Here is a 17,291-nt window from a genome sequence, read left to right as displayed (position 1 = left end):
TTTTCTCTACGGACTCTTACGAAGGGCTTCTAGGACATACGTAGAGTCTGCAGCACTGCTCATGAAAACAGGTTATCACTAGGGGGCTGATATATGTAGGGGCACACCCACAAAATAGAACACTAAGAATCCGTTAAAAAATTATGGACTGTTTCCATTTCTAGCCCAAGCAGAATAACAGGAATTGGATTCACCTTCCCGTTTGTAACAACCAGACTCAAAAATGAAAACAAAACAAAAGCCCCAAAACTATGAAATAGTGGTTTTCTAGACGCTGGGTATCAGTTAGTGAAGGCTAGCCATCCCTGCAAGATGGGGAGACAAACTATGGGCGCCCTACTGTTGCCTCAGCTTACTGCCATTTCAACAGAGTTTCTAGGCTACAGTTCCAGGAGAGGGACTCCCTGAGTTGAGGGGACAGACCTGAACACTCAGGGAGACTGAGGCAGCAAGAGCTCATGGGACAGAGTATCAGAAAGAAAGGAGATGCACAGGGACGCCTGGGTGGCTCAGTCGGTTGAGCGTCTGACTCTCGATTTTGGCTCAGGTCATGATTTCAGGGTCCTGGCATCGAGTTCCGTGTCAGGCTCCATGCTCAGCAGGGACGGGGAGTCTGCTTGAGAAGTCTCTCTCCCTCTCCCTCTGCTCCTTCCCTGGCTCATGTTCTCTCTCTCAAATAAATAAATAAATAAATCTTAAAAAAAAAAAAAAAAAAGGAGCTACACATAGAGAGGCTTCAGGAGACCCGTAGAGGGTCCTCCTTGGGTGTTCAGCACAGAAATGATCAGCGTGTATATGTGAGGAAACTACCCAAGGTTGGGAAAAGAGCCATCTGCAAGGCTGGAGGGAACAGTGCCCAGACTCTCACAGGGTTGGGAACAGTGCCTGTTTCTATCAGCCAGTCTGGAAAAAACTCAATTCAGGGGAGAGTACTCAGAAAGGTGTTGCCTCAGAGGGGGAGAATAGTCGGCTCTACACTGAACACTGCTATGGACCCACTAAAAAAATCAACCACGGGCGCCTGGGTGGCCCAGTCAGTGCAGCATCTGCCTTTGGCTCAGGTCATGATCCTGGGATCATGGGACAGACCCCCGCATCAGGCTCCCTGCTCAGTGGAGAGTCTGTTTCTCCCTCCCCTTCCCCTGTTTGTGCCTCTCCCCCCCCCTCCACCTCTCTCTCTCAAATAAAAATCTCTTTTTAAAAAATCAACCAAACAAAATATACAGTAAAAGAAACAAGGGAATTAAAATGGTACACTAGAATACACTTATTTCACGCAAAAGAGACAGAATTGAGCAAGGGAGGTACAGAAAAGACCTAAGACATAACAGAAAGCTAAGAGCAAATGGAAGATGTGAACCTACTTTATCAGTAATTAAATACTCCAATCAGAAGACGGAGACTGAAAGACTGGATTTAAAAAACATGATCCGGGGGCCCCACGCTCACTGTGTGCAGCCTTTTCTTTTCGAGCCTGGAGGCACATGAGCCCCTCTCCATGGACTAGGCAGCCATGGCCAGGGAGGACACGGTAGCAAGCACCGGGGTGTGTGTCCTGGTGGCAGGAGTGGTGCTGGCCCAGGACATAGTCACCTCGAAGAGACACAGGAGGCAGAAGCCCAAGATGGCGGAGATGCCTGTACCCAAGCCCCGCCTCTCTGGACGGTGCTGACGGTCTCTGCCGCTGTGCTGTTGTTCTAGGACGAGCAAGAACAGAAGAACTGGGAGCGCCTTTAAGGCAACTGAATAACCAATAAGTGACCAAACCAAGAACCTGCCGTATGTTTGCACATGAGGTCAGGAATCCAGAGTTCAGTTCACGTCAAGAACCCGCTAAGAGAGGAAGTTATCTGTGGTCTTATCAAAGAAGGACCTGGCACCCTTCAGATAATAACAGAGTCAACATGACACTAAGTAGATTTTCCCTCAAAGGGGAAGGATACCCAACATGCCATAATACCACTGACAACTATAAGCTGGTTACAAATGGAGGTCAAAAAGCGTTACTGCAGCTAAAGGGAAAAGATTATGCTCCTAAAATTGATCCTGTTCCTAAAACAGAAGAGAAGCAGCCTTTTATGGTTAAACAGTACCCTCAATCACAGGGTTTGCTTGTTGAACAAGCTCTGCCAAAAGCTAAACTGAAAGAAATTGTGGCAGAATCTGATGTATGTTCAAGGAAGGATACGAGAATGTCTGATAAGCTCAACAACGCAGTCTCCCTGTGTTCAAATTTTCAGCTGGTATGGGTCCCTCGGGCTGGTGTTGATGATCCAAACGTCAGAGTTGTGACCAACTTCATGGATTCTGATGAACATGGGGTGTTCGAAGGACTTAAAGGAGAACTATTCCATGAATTTAACAAACCTGGTGGGGCTTTGAGCAACAAAGACCACCTCAATCAACTATAAGACAGTAACAAATTCTGCGGGGAGACTCCCAAGAAGGCTTAAGAATGGCAGACGGACTAGCCAATGTTGAACACATTCTGGAAACTGGATAGCAAAATAATAGAGTAGAGGAGCTTGTAGGAAAGTACATGGGCCCTTAGGATATTGTTTTAGTAAAAGATGAATCATTGGAGGTAGCTAACACTGTCTTACAGAAGACTCTGTAAACAAGCATTCTTTAAGGCCTCTTTCCTGTGGGTACAACTGATGCACGAACTGCCTATCCATTCATCTTGCCCAAAAACTTTTATTTATAATATATTCTTGCCCTTGAAGTTTTCCTTTGCATTACTGAATACCTTCAGGCACAATGAACCCATCAACTGGAAGCTCCTCTTTCTTCACCTCTCTCAATACACTCCTCACCATATTTTTTGACAGATTAAAAAGCCAAAAAACCAAAAAACCTTAAAGCCAAAATGTGAAAAGTGACTCCTCTAACTTTTCCAAAAATGAATTTTGTAGTTTATGTTATCACAAAGTTGTTTTGTTTTTTTTTAAGATTTTATTTATTTATTTGAGAGACTGAGTGAGTGAAAGAGAGCACAAGCCGGGGATGGGGGGGAGCAGCAAAGGGAGAAGGAGAAACAGGCTCCCTGCTGAGCAAGCAGCCCAGTGTGGGACTCAATCCCAAGACCCTGAGATCATGACCTGAGCCGAAGGCAGATGCTTGACTGACTGAGCCACCCAGGCGCCCCACCACAAAGTTTCTCAGGGCCTTTTTTATACTGGCAAAGTTTGTAGAAGTTAAAAAGAAGTTTTATGAAATGGTGAAATGATATGCGTGATTTCAAGTTTTGCTCTTTTTATAATTTGGGTGGATTATGCTGATGGCATAATCATCCCCTGATATTGTGTTATGTGTGATTATTTTGTTTTTGGAACATTAATATTTACCATAAAATTATGGCACTTGGTGTTTGAAAAAACTCTTGGTATCCACATGTCACTAATCATCACAAAATGTTCTATAGTGAAGCACTGATAATAAACATGAAATGAAAAGCAAAACCAAAAAACAAAACCCACACATGATCCAACTATATGCCATCTACAAGAGACATACGTCAGCGTCAATGAAAGAAACAGGTAGAAAGTGAAAGGATAGAAAAAATAAACTATGCAAATAGTAATTAAAAGAGAGCTGGGGGTGGTGCCTGGCTGGCTCATTTGGTGGAGCGAGTGACTCTTGATCTCAGGGTTTTGTTTTTTTTTTAAGATTTTATTTATTCGACAGAGATAGAGACAGCCAGAGAGAGAGGGAACACAAGCAGGGGGAGTGGGAGAGGAAGAAGCAGGCTCATAGCGGAGGAGCCTGATGTGGGGCTCGATCCCATAACGCCAGGATCACGCCCTGAGCCGAAGGCAGATGCTTAACCGCTGTGCCACCCAGGCGCCCCTGATCTCAGGGTTTTGAGTCTGACCCCCACGTTGAATATAGCGATTACTCAAAAAAAAAAAAAAGAACAAGAGAGAAGTGGAGTGGCTGTACTAATATCAGGCAACATTGTTTTTTTGTGTTTTTTTTTTAAAGATTTTATTGATTTATTTGACAGAGAGAGACAGCCAGCGAGAGAGGGAACACAAGCAGGGGGAGTGGAAGAGGAAGAAGCAGGCTCCCAGTGGAGAAGCCCGATGCGGGCCTCCATTCCAGAACGCCGGGATCATGCCCTGAGCCAAAGGCAGACGCTTAACGACTGAGCCACCCAGGCGCCCCAAATATCAGGCAACATTGTTAACAGAGACACAGAAAGACATTTTATACCGACAAAAGAGTCAATTCATTAGGAAGATATAATAGTTTTAAAAACATATATGAACCGAACAACAGTGCCCTAACAAACGTAAAGAAAACCTGACAGAATTAAAGGGAGAAACAGTTCAACAATAATAGTTGCAGACTTTAATACCCCACTTTTGACAGGGATAGAACAAAGAGGCAGAAGATCAACAACAAAATAAAAGACTTGAACCACAGACCAACTAGACCAGCAGACATCTGTAGAACACTCCACCCATCAAGATCTGAATAAACACTCTTGCGTACACACAGAACATTTTCCACAACAGACCATATGTTAGGCCACTAGAAAACAAAATGAAACACAAAAGCACAGGAAAAATAAAGATGTTTTCAAACACATAAATACAAGCCGAAATTCATCAACAGCAAGACTCACACTACAGGTAATGTTAAGCGAAATCCTTCAGGCAGGCAGAAAATGATACCAGATGGAAACCTGGATCTACACAAAGGGGTAACAAGCACTGGAAATGTTTTTCTTGACTCAAATCCCTTTGAAAGATAATTGACTGAACAAAACAAGCACAATGTATTGTAGGGTTTATAACAAACGTAAAAGTAAAATGCATGACAGCAACAGCATAAAGCAGGCATTGGTAAACAACGGCCCATGGGCCAATCCAGCCCATCATCATGTTTTTGTAAATGACATTTTTTTGGGACACAGGCAAGCTCATTCATTTATGTATTGTTCATGGTTGCTTTCACACAATAACAACGGTGTTGAGCAATTGTGACAAAGACTGTATGACCCTCAAAACCTAAAATATTTACTTGATTCCATCACAAAAACTTTGCTGATTCCAGAAATAAAAGCCCCTGCAAATATTTTAAAGTCCTTATACTATTTGCGAAGTGGTATAATATCACTTGAAGATGGATTGTGGTTAAGTTAAAGAAGTATAAATCTATAAACCCTAAAGCAACCACTCAAATAACAAAGATGTACAGCTAATAAGCCAACAAAGGAGATTAAAAAACAAAAACACTCAAATAATACAAAAGAAGTAGAAAAAGAAGGAAAAAGGAACAAAAAGCAGATGGAACAAACAGAAAACTAATAGCAGGATGACAAACTCAACCCTAATTATATCAATAATCACATTAAACGTAAATGATCAAAACAGCCTGATTAAAAAGCAGAGATTGTCACGGGCGCCTGGGTGGCTCAGCTGGTTTAGCATCTGACTTTAGCTCAGGTCATGATCTCAGGGTCCTGGGATTGAGCCCCATGTTGGGCTCCCTGCTCAGTGGGGAGTCTGCTTCTCCCTCTCCCTCTTCCTCTGCACAACCCCCACCCCCCACTTGTGCTCACACTCTCTCAAATAAATTAAAAAAATCTTTTTTTAAAACATCAGAAATTGTCAGATGGGGTAAAAAAGCAAGACCAACTACATGCCACTTACAAGAAAAAAAATTTACATAGCGAGACACAAATAGGTAAAAGAAAAAAGAATGGGACAAGGTACACCACGCTCACACTTGCAAAAGAAAAAAAAGCTGGAATCACTATATTAATATTAGACAACGTAGATTTCAGAGCTAAGAATATTACTAGGGATAAAAAGTTCATTTCTTGGGACACCTGGGTGACTCAGTCAGTTAAGCATCAGGTCATGATCCCAGGGTCCTGGGATTGACCCCACATCAGGCTCCTTGCTCAGCAGGGAGTCTGCTTCTCCCTCTGCCTACAGCTTCCCCTGCTTGTGCTCTCTCTCTCTCCCCCTCTCACAGATAAATAAAATCTTAAAAAAAAAAAAAAAGTCATTTCTTAACATAAGGAGATCAATTCATCAAGAGGTCATAACAATCCTAAATGTCTCTGCACCTAGTAACAGAGCTTCAAAATATGTGAAGCAAAGCCTGACAGACCTACAAGGAATTATGAACAAATCCTCAGTTATAGTCGGAGATTTCAATACCTTTCTCTTGCTAATTGACAAGTAGGCAGAAAATCGGCAAGGACACTGTATTCATTTTCTGGCGCTGCTATAACAAACAGAACGGGTGACTTAAAGCAACAGAAATGTATTGTCTCCCTGCTCTCGAGGCCAGAAGTTTGGGATCCAGGTGTTGGCAGGGTTGGTTCCCTCTAAAGCTGTGAGGGAGAATCTACTCCATGCTCTCTCTGGCCTCTGGTGGCCTCAGGCATTTCCTGATGGCTGTCTTCTCCCAACCATCTACCGACAATCGTCTTCTCTCTGTACGTGTCCGTCTTTCTGTCCAAATATCCCCTTTTTATAAAGACTCACTTATATTGGATTAGGGCCCACCCTAATGACCTCATCTTAACTTGATCATCTGCAAAGACCCATTTCCAAATAAGGTTGCATTTACAGGTACTGGGATTTAGGACTTCAACACCTTTTGGGAGGGGCGGGGAAATTAAAACAGTTAACAGTTAAAACAGTTTCACCCTAACGATGCAGTAAACTTGAACAACACTCTAACCTACTTGACCCGAATGATAGGATACTTTCCCCAAGAGCAGAAGACACACTGTTCTCAAGGGCACACAAAACACTTACCAAGATAGACCATATTCTGGGCCATAAAATATACATCCATCAATTTTAAAGGACTCCAGTTGTACAAATTATATTCTTTGATCACAGTGGAATTAAATTAGAAATTAGTGACAGAAAGATCCCTGGAAAATCCCCAAATATTTAGAAACAAAATAACAGCCTGCTAAATAGATCATGGATGAAAGAAGAAATCAATGGGATATAGAAAGTATTTTGAACTATATACCAGAACTTGAGGGTTGCTGCTAGAGCAATACTTAGGGACATATTTATAGCACTAAGTGCCAATACTGAAATAGAAAAGAGTCTCAGCTTGCACTTCAAGAAACTAGCAAAAGAAGAGCAAATTAAACCCAAAGCAAGCAGAAGAAAGGAAATGATGAAGAGCAGAGCAGACAGCAATGGACAGAAAACAACAAAGAAATTCAATGAAATGAAAAACAAGTTATTTGAGCAAATCAATATAATTGATAAACCTCTAGACAGGCTGATGAGGAGTAAGAGAGAAGAGACACAAATTACCAACATCAGGAATGTCATCAAGGAAATGCTAATTAAAACATGATACCACGCCACACCTATTAGTATGGTCAAAATCTGGAACACTGACAACAGCAAATGGTAACAGGGATCTGAAGCAACAGGAACTCTCATTCATCGTTGGTGGGAATGCAAAATGGTACAGCCACTGTGGAAGACAGTTGGCAGTTTCTTACAAAACTAGACACACCCCATACACCAGCAATCCCAGTCCTTGGTATTTAGCCAAAGGAGGTGGAAACCTATGTCCATACAAAAACCTGCACACAGATGCCGACAGCAACCTTATTCATAACTGCCAAAACTTAGAGGCAACCAAGAAGCCCCGCAAGTAGGTGAATGGATGAACAAATTGTGGTCCATCCCAAACCATGGAATCTTATACAGCGCTAAAAAGAAATGAGCTATATCGAAGCATGAAAGAACGTCGAGGAAACTTAAATACACGGTGCTAAGTGAAAAAAGCCATCATACCGTAGGATTCCAAGTATAGGACATTCTGGAAAAGGCAAAACAATGGAGACAGGGAAGGGATCGGTGGCTGCCGGCGGGGAGGGAGAATGAAGAGGCTGAGCACAGAGGATTTTAGGGCCGCAAAACTACCGCGTATGGTAGGATGGTGGTGCATCCGTGCCGTTACTCATCTGTCCAAACCCATAAATTGTACAACACCAAGAGTGCACTTGGTTAAAACTCTGGACTTGGAGTGACATTACGTGTCCATGTAGGTTCACCAGCTGTAACAAAGGTACTGCTCTCGGTGGGGGATGTTGTTAGTGGCGAAGGTTACACATGTGCATATGGGAAGAAGGTATGTGGGAAACCTCTATACCTGCTACTCAACTTCTTTAAATTTCTTTATTTTTTTTAAAAGATTTTCTTATTTGAGAGAGAGAGAATGAAAGAGAGCACAAGCAGGGGGAGGGGCAGAGGGAGAAGCAGACTCCCCACTGAGCAGGGAGCTCCAATGTGGGGCTGGATCACAGGACCCTCACATCCTGACTTGAGCTGAAGGCAGATGCTTAACCCACTAAGGCACCCAGGCGCCCCTTTAAATTTATTTATTTATTTATTTTTTTTTTTTTAAAGATTTTATTTATTTATACGACAGAGATAGAGACAGCCAGCGAGGAGGGAACACAAGCAGGGGGAGTGAGAGAGGAAGAAGCAGGCTCATAGCAGAGGAGCCCGATGTGGGGCTCGATCCCATAACGCCGGGATCACGCCCTGAGCCGAAGGCAGACGCTTAACCGCTGTGCCACCCAGGCGCCCCTAAATTTATTTTTTATTTATTTAAGCAAGCTCCATGCCCAATGTGGGGCTTGAAGTCACGTCGCGGTGATCAATAGTCACTGCTCCACCCACTGAACCAGAGAGGCACTCCTATACCTTCTACTCAGTTTTGCTGTGAACCTAAAACTCTAAAAACGAAGTATCTTTTTTTTAAAGTCAATTTTTCAATGTGGGGGGAGAATGTCTCTCCATGAGCCACAGCTGGCAGTTTCCCCACTGCCCCCTTTCCGGCATATCTAATTCTGCTGTGTTGTGACCCCCATCACAATCATTTTTTAGTCCGGATCCAGGTTCCAATGATTATAATCTTTTTTTTCTCCTTGATTTTTTTTTTTTTTTAAGTAATCTCTACCGTCAACATGGGACTCCCAACTCACAACCCCAAGGTCTAAGAGCTGTATGCTCTACTGACTGAGCCAGCCAGGTGCCCCCAGTGCTGCTAATCTGAAATGTCATCGGCAACTTGCTCTACACCTGTTGACCAGCCTCTGTAAAGATGCAAACACACAGCTGTTGGTAGGGCATGCTGGCCAGGGTGAGGCTGGCAGCGCCCCCAGGGTAAGCACGTACTCCCTGGACACCGGAAGACCTCGAAATGTCAGCAAAGCAATTTCCTACTACTCACAAAGAACTTACAAGATCCCAGGAAGCAGGAAAGATGTGCAACCTCTTCGGACCTCACCCAGTCAGAGTCTTCCCGGGTGGGGGGCACAGCACTTCCCTCTGAAGTGCGGAGCTGCCCCAAACCACTGAACAAACACGCTAGTGCAGTGTCCTACATTCATTTTCTGCTGCTGCAGAACAAGTTAGCACAAATGTAGACATCGAAACAGCACGAGTTTATCATCTCAGTTTCCGTGGGTCCGAGTCTGGTCATGGTTTATCTGGGTTCACTGTCGGGGCCTCAGCCTGTAGTCCAGGCCAAGCTGTGGCCTTATCTGAGGCTCAGGGCTGTTGCCAGAACTCAGCTCCTCAAGGCTGGAGCTCTTAGCTCCTAGAGACCACTTGCAATCCCCGCCATACGGCCCCCTCCATAGGGGCCGTCCTCTGGTTTCACTTCCTCCAGGAGGGCTCGCCTGATTAGGTCGGGACCACCCGATCCCTCCTTTGATGAGCTCAAAGTCAATCTATTAGCAACCTAATTATGGGAGAGATGCCCCACCCCGTCTGCGGGTTCCGCCCACAGCCGAGGGGATCCTACGTGAGCACGGCAGAGGTGGGAATCTTGGCAACCATGTTAGGGTTCTGACTATCACGCGGAAAGGCCTACCGGACTGGAAAATCAACCACTGCAAACCCCCACCACCAAAAAAAGGAAGGAAGGAAACGGACACCGTGCAGGATGCCGAAGGCAGGTCTGAAAAGGCACCCCAGAAGCGACTGCTGTGGACTTGCTGTCCAGGTTACTGCCCAACGCTCAGAACCAAGAGTAACAGGAAATGGCAGGAGAGTGGGGCTAAACCTGGCAGACCAGCCCATCACTCACGAGGTGCTCCAAGAGGAGGAAGGGGACTGTATGACTATGTTCCCAATGGCTATGTACCCACAGCTTAGTGGCTTACAACATGAATTTGCCATTGTAACAGCTCAGAGGGTCAGAATTCCAGAGCTAGTTGCACTGGGCCGAAGTCAAGGTCACGGGCGGGGCTGGCGAAGGCACAGGCTCTGGGCACACCAGCTCCCGCGTTTCCTCTGGCTTCTTAGGGAGGCCGGTGTTCCTTGGCTTGTGCCTGCGTCGCTCCAGTCTCTGCTTCTGTGGCCGCATCGCCTTCCCCTCTTCTGCGGTGGCATCTTCTTCCTCCCTCTTACGGGTACCTTTGTGATCACACCACCAGGCCCACCCAGATGATCCAGAACCAGCCCCCATCTCACGATCCTTACTATTTCATCTCCGCGAGTCCCCTTCTCTGTGTAAACCGACATAGTTCAGCTTACCGCGGTGACTAAAAGCAAAGTCATGGTTTTACAGAACACACGTTTGCAATCCTAGGAACACGGACATAACGGCTACAGGGGTGGGGGAGGGGCACAATGGGGTTTTAGAAAAGTTGGCTGTTTCCGTTACTGGCGTTAGAGGAGACCCACGTCGTTTCTGAGGATCATGGGAACCGAAGTCATGAGCGCCCGAGCTGACCTCCTAACAGGAACGGTGCTTCGGACGCAGCTGGATTTCTAAACAACAAACGCTAACTGCACAGCCCGCTTCCAGCTGGGAAAACCCAGAACACAGCCCTCTGCTGCTCTGTCCTCACACCCTGCACCAACAAGCCAGGGACCTGGGGGGCAGCGATGCCAGGTGCTCGCTCCATGTTAAGACGACTTGTCAACTCTCGCACCTTCAAGATGGTCAACCTCGTAGGACTTTCCCCCCGAAGAGTGCCTCGTGCCAGCTCTCCTTCTTTCAGCAAGCCTAAGGTGGTGTCATTTAAAATGCGCCATCAATTTCTGAACCCGCAAGACAAGGAATATGCTGCAATTAATTACAAAACACTGTCCACTCAAAGACACAACCTGATTTCACACTAAAACGTGAGGGAAAACAACTTTTAAAAACAATAAAATGTGAGGGGAAATATGCATCTTTGAACCAACGGGTTTGAGTCAAAATACATTTAAGTCCCTCCTTTCCTGCAAACCTGGGAGGCTGTGCGACGAGCCACTTGGTGGCGCCAAAAGGTCCACTCTTCCCACTGTTGCTGTGGGTACTGGGGGGTGAAACTTTTGGAGTAACCCGGAGGCACAAAGCCAGAAGGTGATTATCCAGACCAAAAGGGCAGCTGATCCTCGTCCCTGACGGCCATTTGATAATACCCATTTTATTCAGATGGAGAAAGGGTGGGGATCTAAAAACGATTTGGAGGGCACCTGCGTGGCTTCGTTGGTGAAGCATCTGCCTTTGGTTCAGGTCACGATCCTGGGGTCCTGGGATTGAGCCCTGCATCAAGCTCCTTGCTCAGCGGGGAGTCTGCTTCTCCCTGCCCCCTCCCCTGCTCATGCTCGTACTCTCTCTCTCCCCCTCCCTCTCACTCTCAAATACATAAATAAAATCTTAAAAAGTAATAAATAAAAATGATTTAGTTATCCTGTGCAGGGCCCCCTTAAGACATTTTATTTTTTTTTAAAAGATATTATTTATTTATTTTGACAGACAGAGACAGAGAGGGAACACCAGCAGGGGGAGTGGGAGAGGAAGAAGCAAGCTCCTAGCGGAGGAGCCTGATGTGGGGCTGGATCCCAGAACACAGGGATCACGCCCTGAGCCGAAGGCAGATGCTTAATGACTGCGCCACCCAGGTGCCCCAAGACATTTTATTTCTAAGGTTGGTCATCTTTGTCCACTAAGCATAAAGGGACTCAGGCATTTCAGACCAGACTGTAAAGGAGCTTTGAAAAGCTACAAAAGCTCATCAAAACTACACTCAGTTGGGGCGCCTGGGTGGCACAGCGGTTAAGCGTCTGCCTTCGGCTCAGGGCGCGATCCCGGTGTTATGGGATCGAGCCCCACATCAGGCTCTTCCGCTATGAGCCTGCTTCTTTCTCTCCCACTCCCCCTGCTTGTGTTCCCTCTCTCGCTGGCTGTCTCTATCTCTGTCGAATAAATAAATAAAATCTTTAAAAAAAAAAAAAAAAACTACACTCAGGTACCATTTTCCTTCCAACTGGAAAAAACTGGGTTCAGACAGACAGTGCTGGTGGGGACTCGAGAAACAAGTTCTCTCCCACGTTGTTGGGGAGGGTCTAAATTGGAACCGTATCTGTGGAAGACAGTTTGGCAAAAGGGAGCCAAATCACAAACCCGCATTCCCTTTCCAGGAATGCACCCTACGGATACGTTTGCAAATGTGAATGTCACATTGGAGCGTGGTTTGTTGTAAGACTGGAAAAAACACTCAGAACACCCATAATAGGAAACCTGGAATTACGAACATCCACGTAATGGACTACTGTGCAGTAGCAAGGAGGGAGAGGTCCGGGGAGCCCCACCCGAAACCAGTGCCCAGGTCCCCAGTTTGTTCACCCCTTGTGAGGCCCTCCAGCCATCAGTAATCGCTTGCTCCAGCTCCTCCCAGGTGACCATGGTGACTTCTTCTCCAACAGGCATCAAACTCATCTTCCGGCTCACTAGATTCTGATGGTAATAGACAACATGGAGGCAGACAGACAAACAGACACACACACACACACCCCATTTAATCCCAGAAAGCTTTAGGAACAGAACTGCACTAACAGAATCCATTGCCCTAGTCCCGAGGAGAAGTCACCGTCCTTCAAATGACCTGTGAGTCTTGGGCAGCCACTTTCCTGTCCCATGTGGGCCCCTGGTGGGACACCGGGCAGGGATGGGAAGGATTTCCCCTCAATCCAGGGGCAGTGCCCAGAGGGGCAGAGGGTATCACCCTACCTCGGAGGGACAAAGACATCTGGGCCGGGAGTCTGGACATCCGCCCCTACTGCCCCCTTGAGGGCCCTTCGTCACAGAACTTGCCCACATTACCAGGAATTCATCCCGATCTCTGACTATCTTCTCTAGTACATCAATCCGTTGGAGGGCTTTCTGGAAGAAGAGTTCAGAGATGGAGGATCAAAACAGACTCTCCTATGGCCCCTACACACACACACACACACGCACTCACAGGGGAGAAGAAGAAAGGTGTGTGGATCTTACAGGAGCAGGGAGTAGAGGGGGGCTGCTAAATCAGCTAAATCGTTTTCTTTCCAGCCAACAAGAGGCAGGAAAGTGAGGTGTGGGGTGGTATTGGGGGACAATGTGCCAAGAGCAAATGCTAACACAGGGGTGGGAACCTTTGGTCTTGGGATTCAATTCATCCTACCCACGAACGAAACATTCCAGCGCTGCAGAATGAGGCTGGCTTCGCCTCTCAAGGACAAAAATGATCAGGTCCTTCAAGGGTCTGAATGGGTGTGTGGTTTAAAGAGAAAAGCATCCCAAAAGAACCCAAACAAGGGGCGCCTGGGTGGCTTACCCGGCCTTCCGCTCAGGTCATGATCCCAGAGTCCTGGGATCGAGTCCCACATCCGGCTCCTCGCTCTGAGGGGAGCCTGCTTCTCCCTCTTCCTGCCATTTTCCCTGCGTGAGCGGGGCCCTTGTTCACACGCACTCTCTCTCTCCCAACTAACTATCATCTTAAAACAAAACAAAACAAATTGCTACAACTTAAGTTGTTCCATATGACTTCTGCAAACCTCCGAAAAGTAGGAATCTAAAGGTAAAACAAGCCTTTAGTCCAAAAAAAAAATCTAAAACCCCAAAACACACTTAGAAAAGAAAAGCTTCCCGGGCAAAAGTGAGTCCCGCTTGGGGCCCAAGGCCTGGGATGAGGGGCAGAATGGGGTCAGAAGCCCCCCGCGGCCTCCCTCAGCCTCTCCCTGGGCTTTTCTTCCTGACTGCCCCTCGTCCTCCTTCCAGAGCTGAGCCCCTGGGTGGCTCCCGGAGGGCCTGAGATAGGACCACTGTCTAGTGTTTTGGGGCCCTACTGTTCATCTGAGGGGGTTCTACACCTTTCTCCAAGAAAACGAAGATTCAAATGGCTGCCTGCGCACCTGCTGGGGTGACCACAGAGCTCTCTCCATCCCAGCCCCTCCTCCCGGGCTCCACTTTGTCTTTCAAGACCCACCACCTCCCTTCTTTATTCTTGTTTAAAGGAAATTCGCTCAAAGAATATTCTGAGAAGTCGTCAGCTCCCCCCTGGGCCGGTTCAGGATCCCTGGGGCGGGGAGAGAAGGGGCAGTGGAGTCGCGAGGACAGGCACTTCATGAGAAGGGGCGACTCCGCGTTCCGCGAGGTGGGGTCCCCGCCGTCCTCACCGCAAGGCTCGACTCGGGGAGCTCCTGCGCCTTTTCCTGGGCTTCTTTGAGGGTTTTCACGTCCTCCACTACCTCGCGCAGCAGCTCCATGGCCTGCAAGATGGAGACGGGGCCGTTAGCAGTCCCGGCGCGCCCACCACGCCGGCGCCTCCCCGCTCCCACCGCCTCCCTTCCGGCCGCAGGAGCGGCCTGTGGGCTCCGCCCCCTCCCGCCCCCCGCCCCGCGCTCACCTGGGAGACCTGGGAGACGGTGGCCCGCTCGCCCTTCGCGATTTTCAACGAGCTTGCTCGTGCCCGGGCCGGCGTCAGCGTGGCCGGCTCCTCCTCCAGCCAGTGCCGGGCGTCCAGCTCGCTGATGGGAGCCGTAAGATGCTGCACGTGGCTCACGATGCCCTGCACCTGGCTCGTGACGGTCTTGAGCTGCCGGCTGAGGTCCTGGACCTGGCCGCCCAGGCCCTTCACCTGGCTCTCCAGCGCCACTGCGGCCGTCGGCGGCTTGGTCAAGCTGGCGCGCGGCTTCTCTTTGGACACGGCCAGCTGCGGGGCGCTGAGCACGGCTTGCGGGGGCTCCAGGGTGAGGCTGGGCTCCGGCGACGGCGACTGGAAGTTGATGCGCACCTCCTGCAGGTTGAGGCTCCGGAGCATGGCCACGACGAGCGTGTGCAGAGCCGTGAAGTTGACGGCGCCCACCTCCGGGGTGCCGATGGCCAGGTCGGCCAGCTCCCGGAGGGAGACCGTGGTGGTGGCCGCCGTCGCGGGCGGCATCGTGCGCCCTCTCAGCGGCGGTCCGCGCCCTCGGCCGGCCGGGCGCCCATGTCCCTCTCACTGCCCGCCGCGCCTCTGGGCGCTCTCCGGGGCACCAGTCACTGTCTGCAGCCCGCCTGGAGGACGGAGTGGAGGCGCCCGGCCGCCGGGCTTCCCACTCTCTGCCTCTGGGGACCCGCGCCCGCTTCCCCGGCGGGGTCCGGACACCTGCCTACCCTCCGCTGTCCAGTCGTCCGGTCTCCGAGCTACAGCCCTGGGCCGCCCTCCCCTCGCGCCGGGTGGAGGCCAGTGGACGTTTGGAACGGGAGGGACGGCCCCGTTCGCTGCCCGGTTGTGCGAGCCCCCGCGCGCCCCGAGGGTTCTGCGAAAGAACTGGCGCGGTCCAGAGGGGCACGGCGCTTTGCGGGACCGCCCACACGCGAAGCTACCCCTACAACTCGCAAGGGGAGCCCATCCTGGCGGGGTCTTGGGAAACCTGGCCATACCCCAAGGCACCACAAATTGTTACCATCAGTAAACGCTCCTAAAGGGGCTATGGGGCTGTGTCAAGGCACTGCTATGGGAGCACAGCAGTTTGGGGAGGGGAGGCCTCCTATGGCTCACCTAGATTCCAGACGCCCCTTAACCTAGGAAGGCCTCTCATTCACTCAGCCACTAAGGACGGACAGATTTGAGACACCATGTGTGTCCTGAGCTCAGTTCCATTATTTAGGGATGCAGTCCTGAGACCTTGGCCTTTTGGGGTCCGTTCCGATCTCATTTTGCTTCATCAGGAAGGAGGGTAACTTGGAAAACACCCCTCACCACCCAGGCAGCTCCAATCAGCCACCAGATGGAAGACCTTCACAGGGCCACCCTGGCCTAGTTTATCTCAAAACAGACTCATCTGGTCAAGTGCCAGCATTTCAGCTCATCACAAGGCAGGATTAGACAGGGCTAGAGGAATTTGGTGCTCTCAGCAATTGGGGCTTGACTTCCCTACACGAGATTCTTCCAGAAAATGTAAAATGTGTTTATAGTCAGGAAAGCTAAGGAAAACCTATGCAAAACTCTGTACCATGGACTCCTATTTTAACCACTTCTCAAATGCCAATTTTTAGTCTGAGCCGGTAAAATGTAACTGACACCCTTCATGCCCCTTGTCCCCAAGTGTTGCCCGGGAGTGGAATTAAACACCAGTCTAGGACCTCCAAGAGGGTTAACACCCGAGGATTTCTGTTCACCATCATATTCCCAGCGCCTGACACTCAGTGGGGCCTTCGCATGCTTGCTGATACCATCAAAAGAACAAATTCTTTCCAGCCTTGCGCACTTAATGCTTTTACCCTATAAAACAAAAGGCTGGATCACAAAGTTAAAGCCCTGTGATGGGGCATCCACTGTCCTAGAGGGTATGGAATGTGAGCGTCTTGGTTCTCAGTTCAGTGACTTTCCAGAAGGATGTTACCCCATTACTGCTACTACTCCACTAGCACTGGCCAGAATGTCGTCTCCCTGAGTCCTCACTTCATCTGCATAGCCCTGAGACTTGGCATCAAGGCAGGCATATATTAGGACCCACTAAATGCCAGTGGAAAGGGCGTATATGAATATATTCTAATCCTAATCCTAGGAAATATATTCTAATAAGTACATATAAACACCTCTGTTCTTATAGACACAGGAAAAGATAAACTGGATGTATAAATGGAATTTTGGAGTTGAAAAGGACCTCCCTCAGCTGTCAGTTCCAAACCTCCGTTTTTACAACTGATGAGAGGCCCAGAAAGAACTAGACATCTGCCCGACCTTATGAGTAAGAAACAGGTCTCCTGAGCAACAGTCCACAGCTCTTCCTCCACCACCATGCTATCTGATAATGAAGTTCTTGCTCAAAACTCCCCTACTTGGACTATTAACAGAAGGCAACTTGTGTGCTTGAAAAAGCTAATGTGCTCAAAGTCTTGACTGTGGCTTGGGAACTTTTCAAGTCATTAGGTAAGGGATAAAAATGTCAAGGAAACGTCCCTGCAGAGAAATACAATTGTACAAAGAAGTGAATTGTCCTTTACTATCCCTTAGGAACAGAACCAATTCCAGCTCCTTG

The 17,291-nt window shown here is 48.4% G+C and overlaps 1 protein-coding gene and 1 pseudogene across 1 annotated transcript in view; one reads left to right on the top strand and one right to left on the bottom strand.

Annotated features, from left to right (window-relative positions):
- The window catches only part of QRICH2 (glutamine rich 2), a 33,886-nt gene extending 18,681 nt beyond the window's left edge, over nucleotides 1–15,205 (bottom strand). The window contains 3 exon segments of the mRNA XM_048226414.1: nucleotides 12,634–12,744; nucleotides 13,111–13,207; nucleotides 14,721–15,205. Coding sequence (XP_048082371.1) covers nucleotides 12,634–12,744; nucleotides 13,111–13,207; nucleotides 14,721–15,205 — 693 coding nt within the window.
- LOC113244599 (cytosolic 5'-nucleotidase 3A-like) lies at nucleotides 1,499–2,617 on the top strand (annotated as a pseudogene).
- Nucleotides 15,206–17,291: the final 2,086 nt, after the last annotated feature.

This window comes from Ursus arctos, unplaced genomic scaffold, assembly GCF_023065955.2.
Source record: "Ursus arctos isolate Adak ecotype North America unplaced genomic scaffold, UrsArc2.0 scaffold_24, whole genome shotgun sequence".
In the NCBI taxonomy this organism is placed as follows: Eukaryota; Metazoa; Chordata; class Mammalia; order Carnivora; family Ursidae; genus Ursus; species Ursus arctos.
Note: the sequence above shows the minus strand (reverse complement) of the source record. Positions and strands in the feature narration are given on the sequence as shown.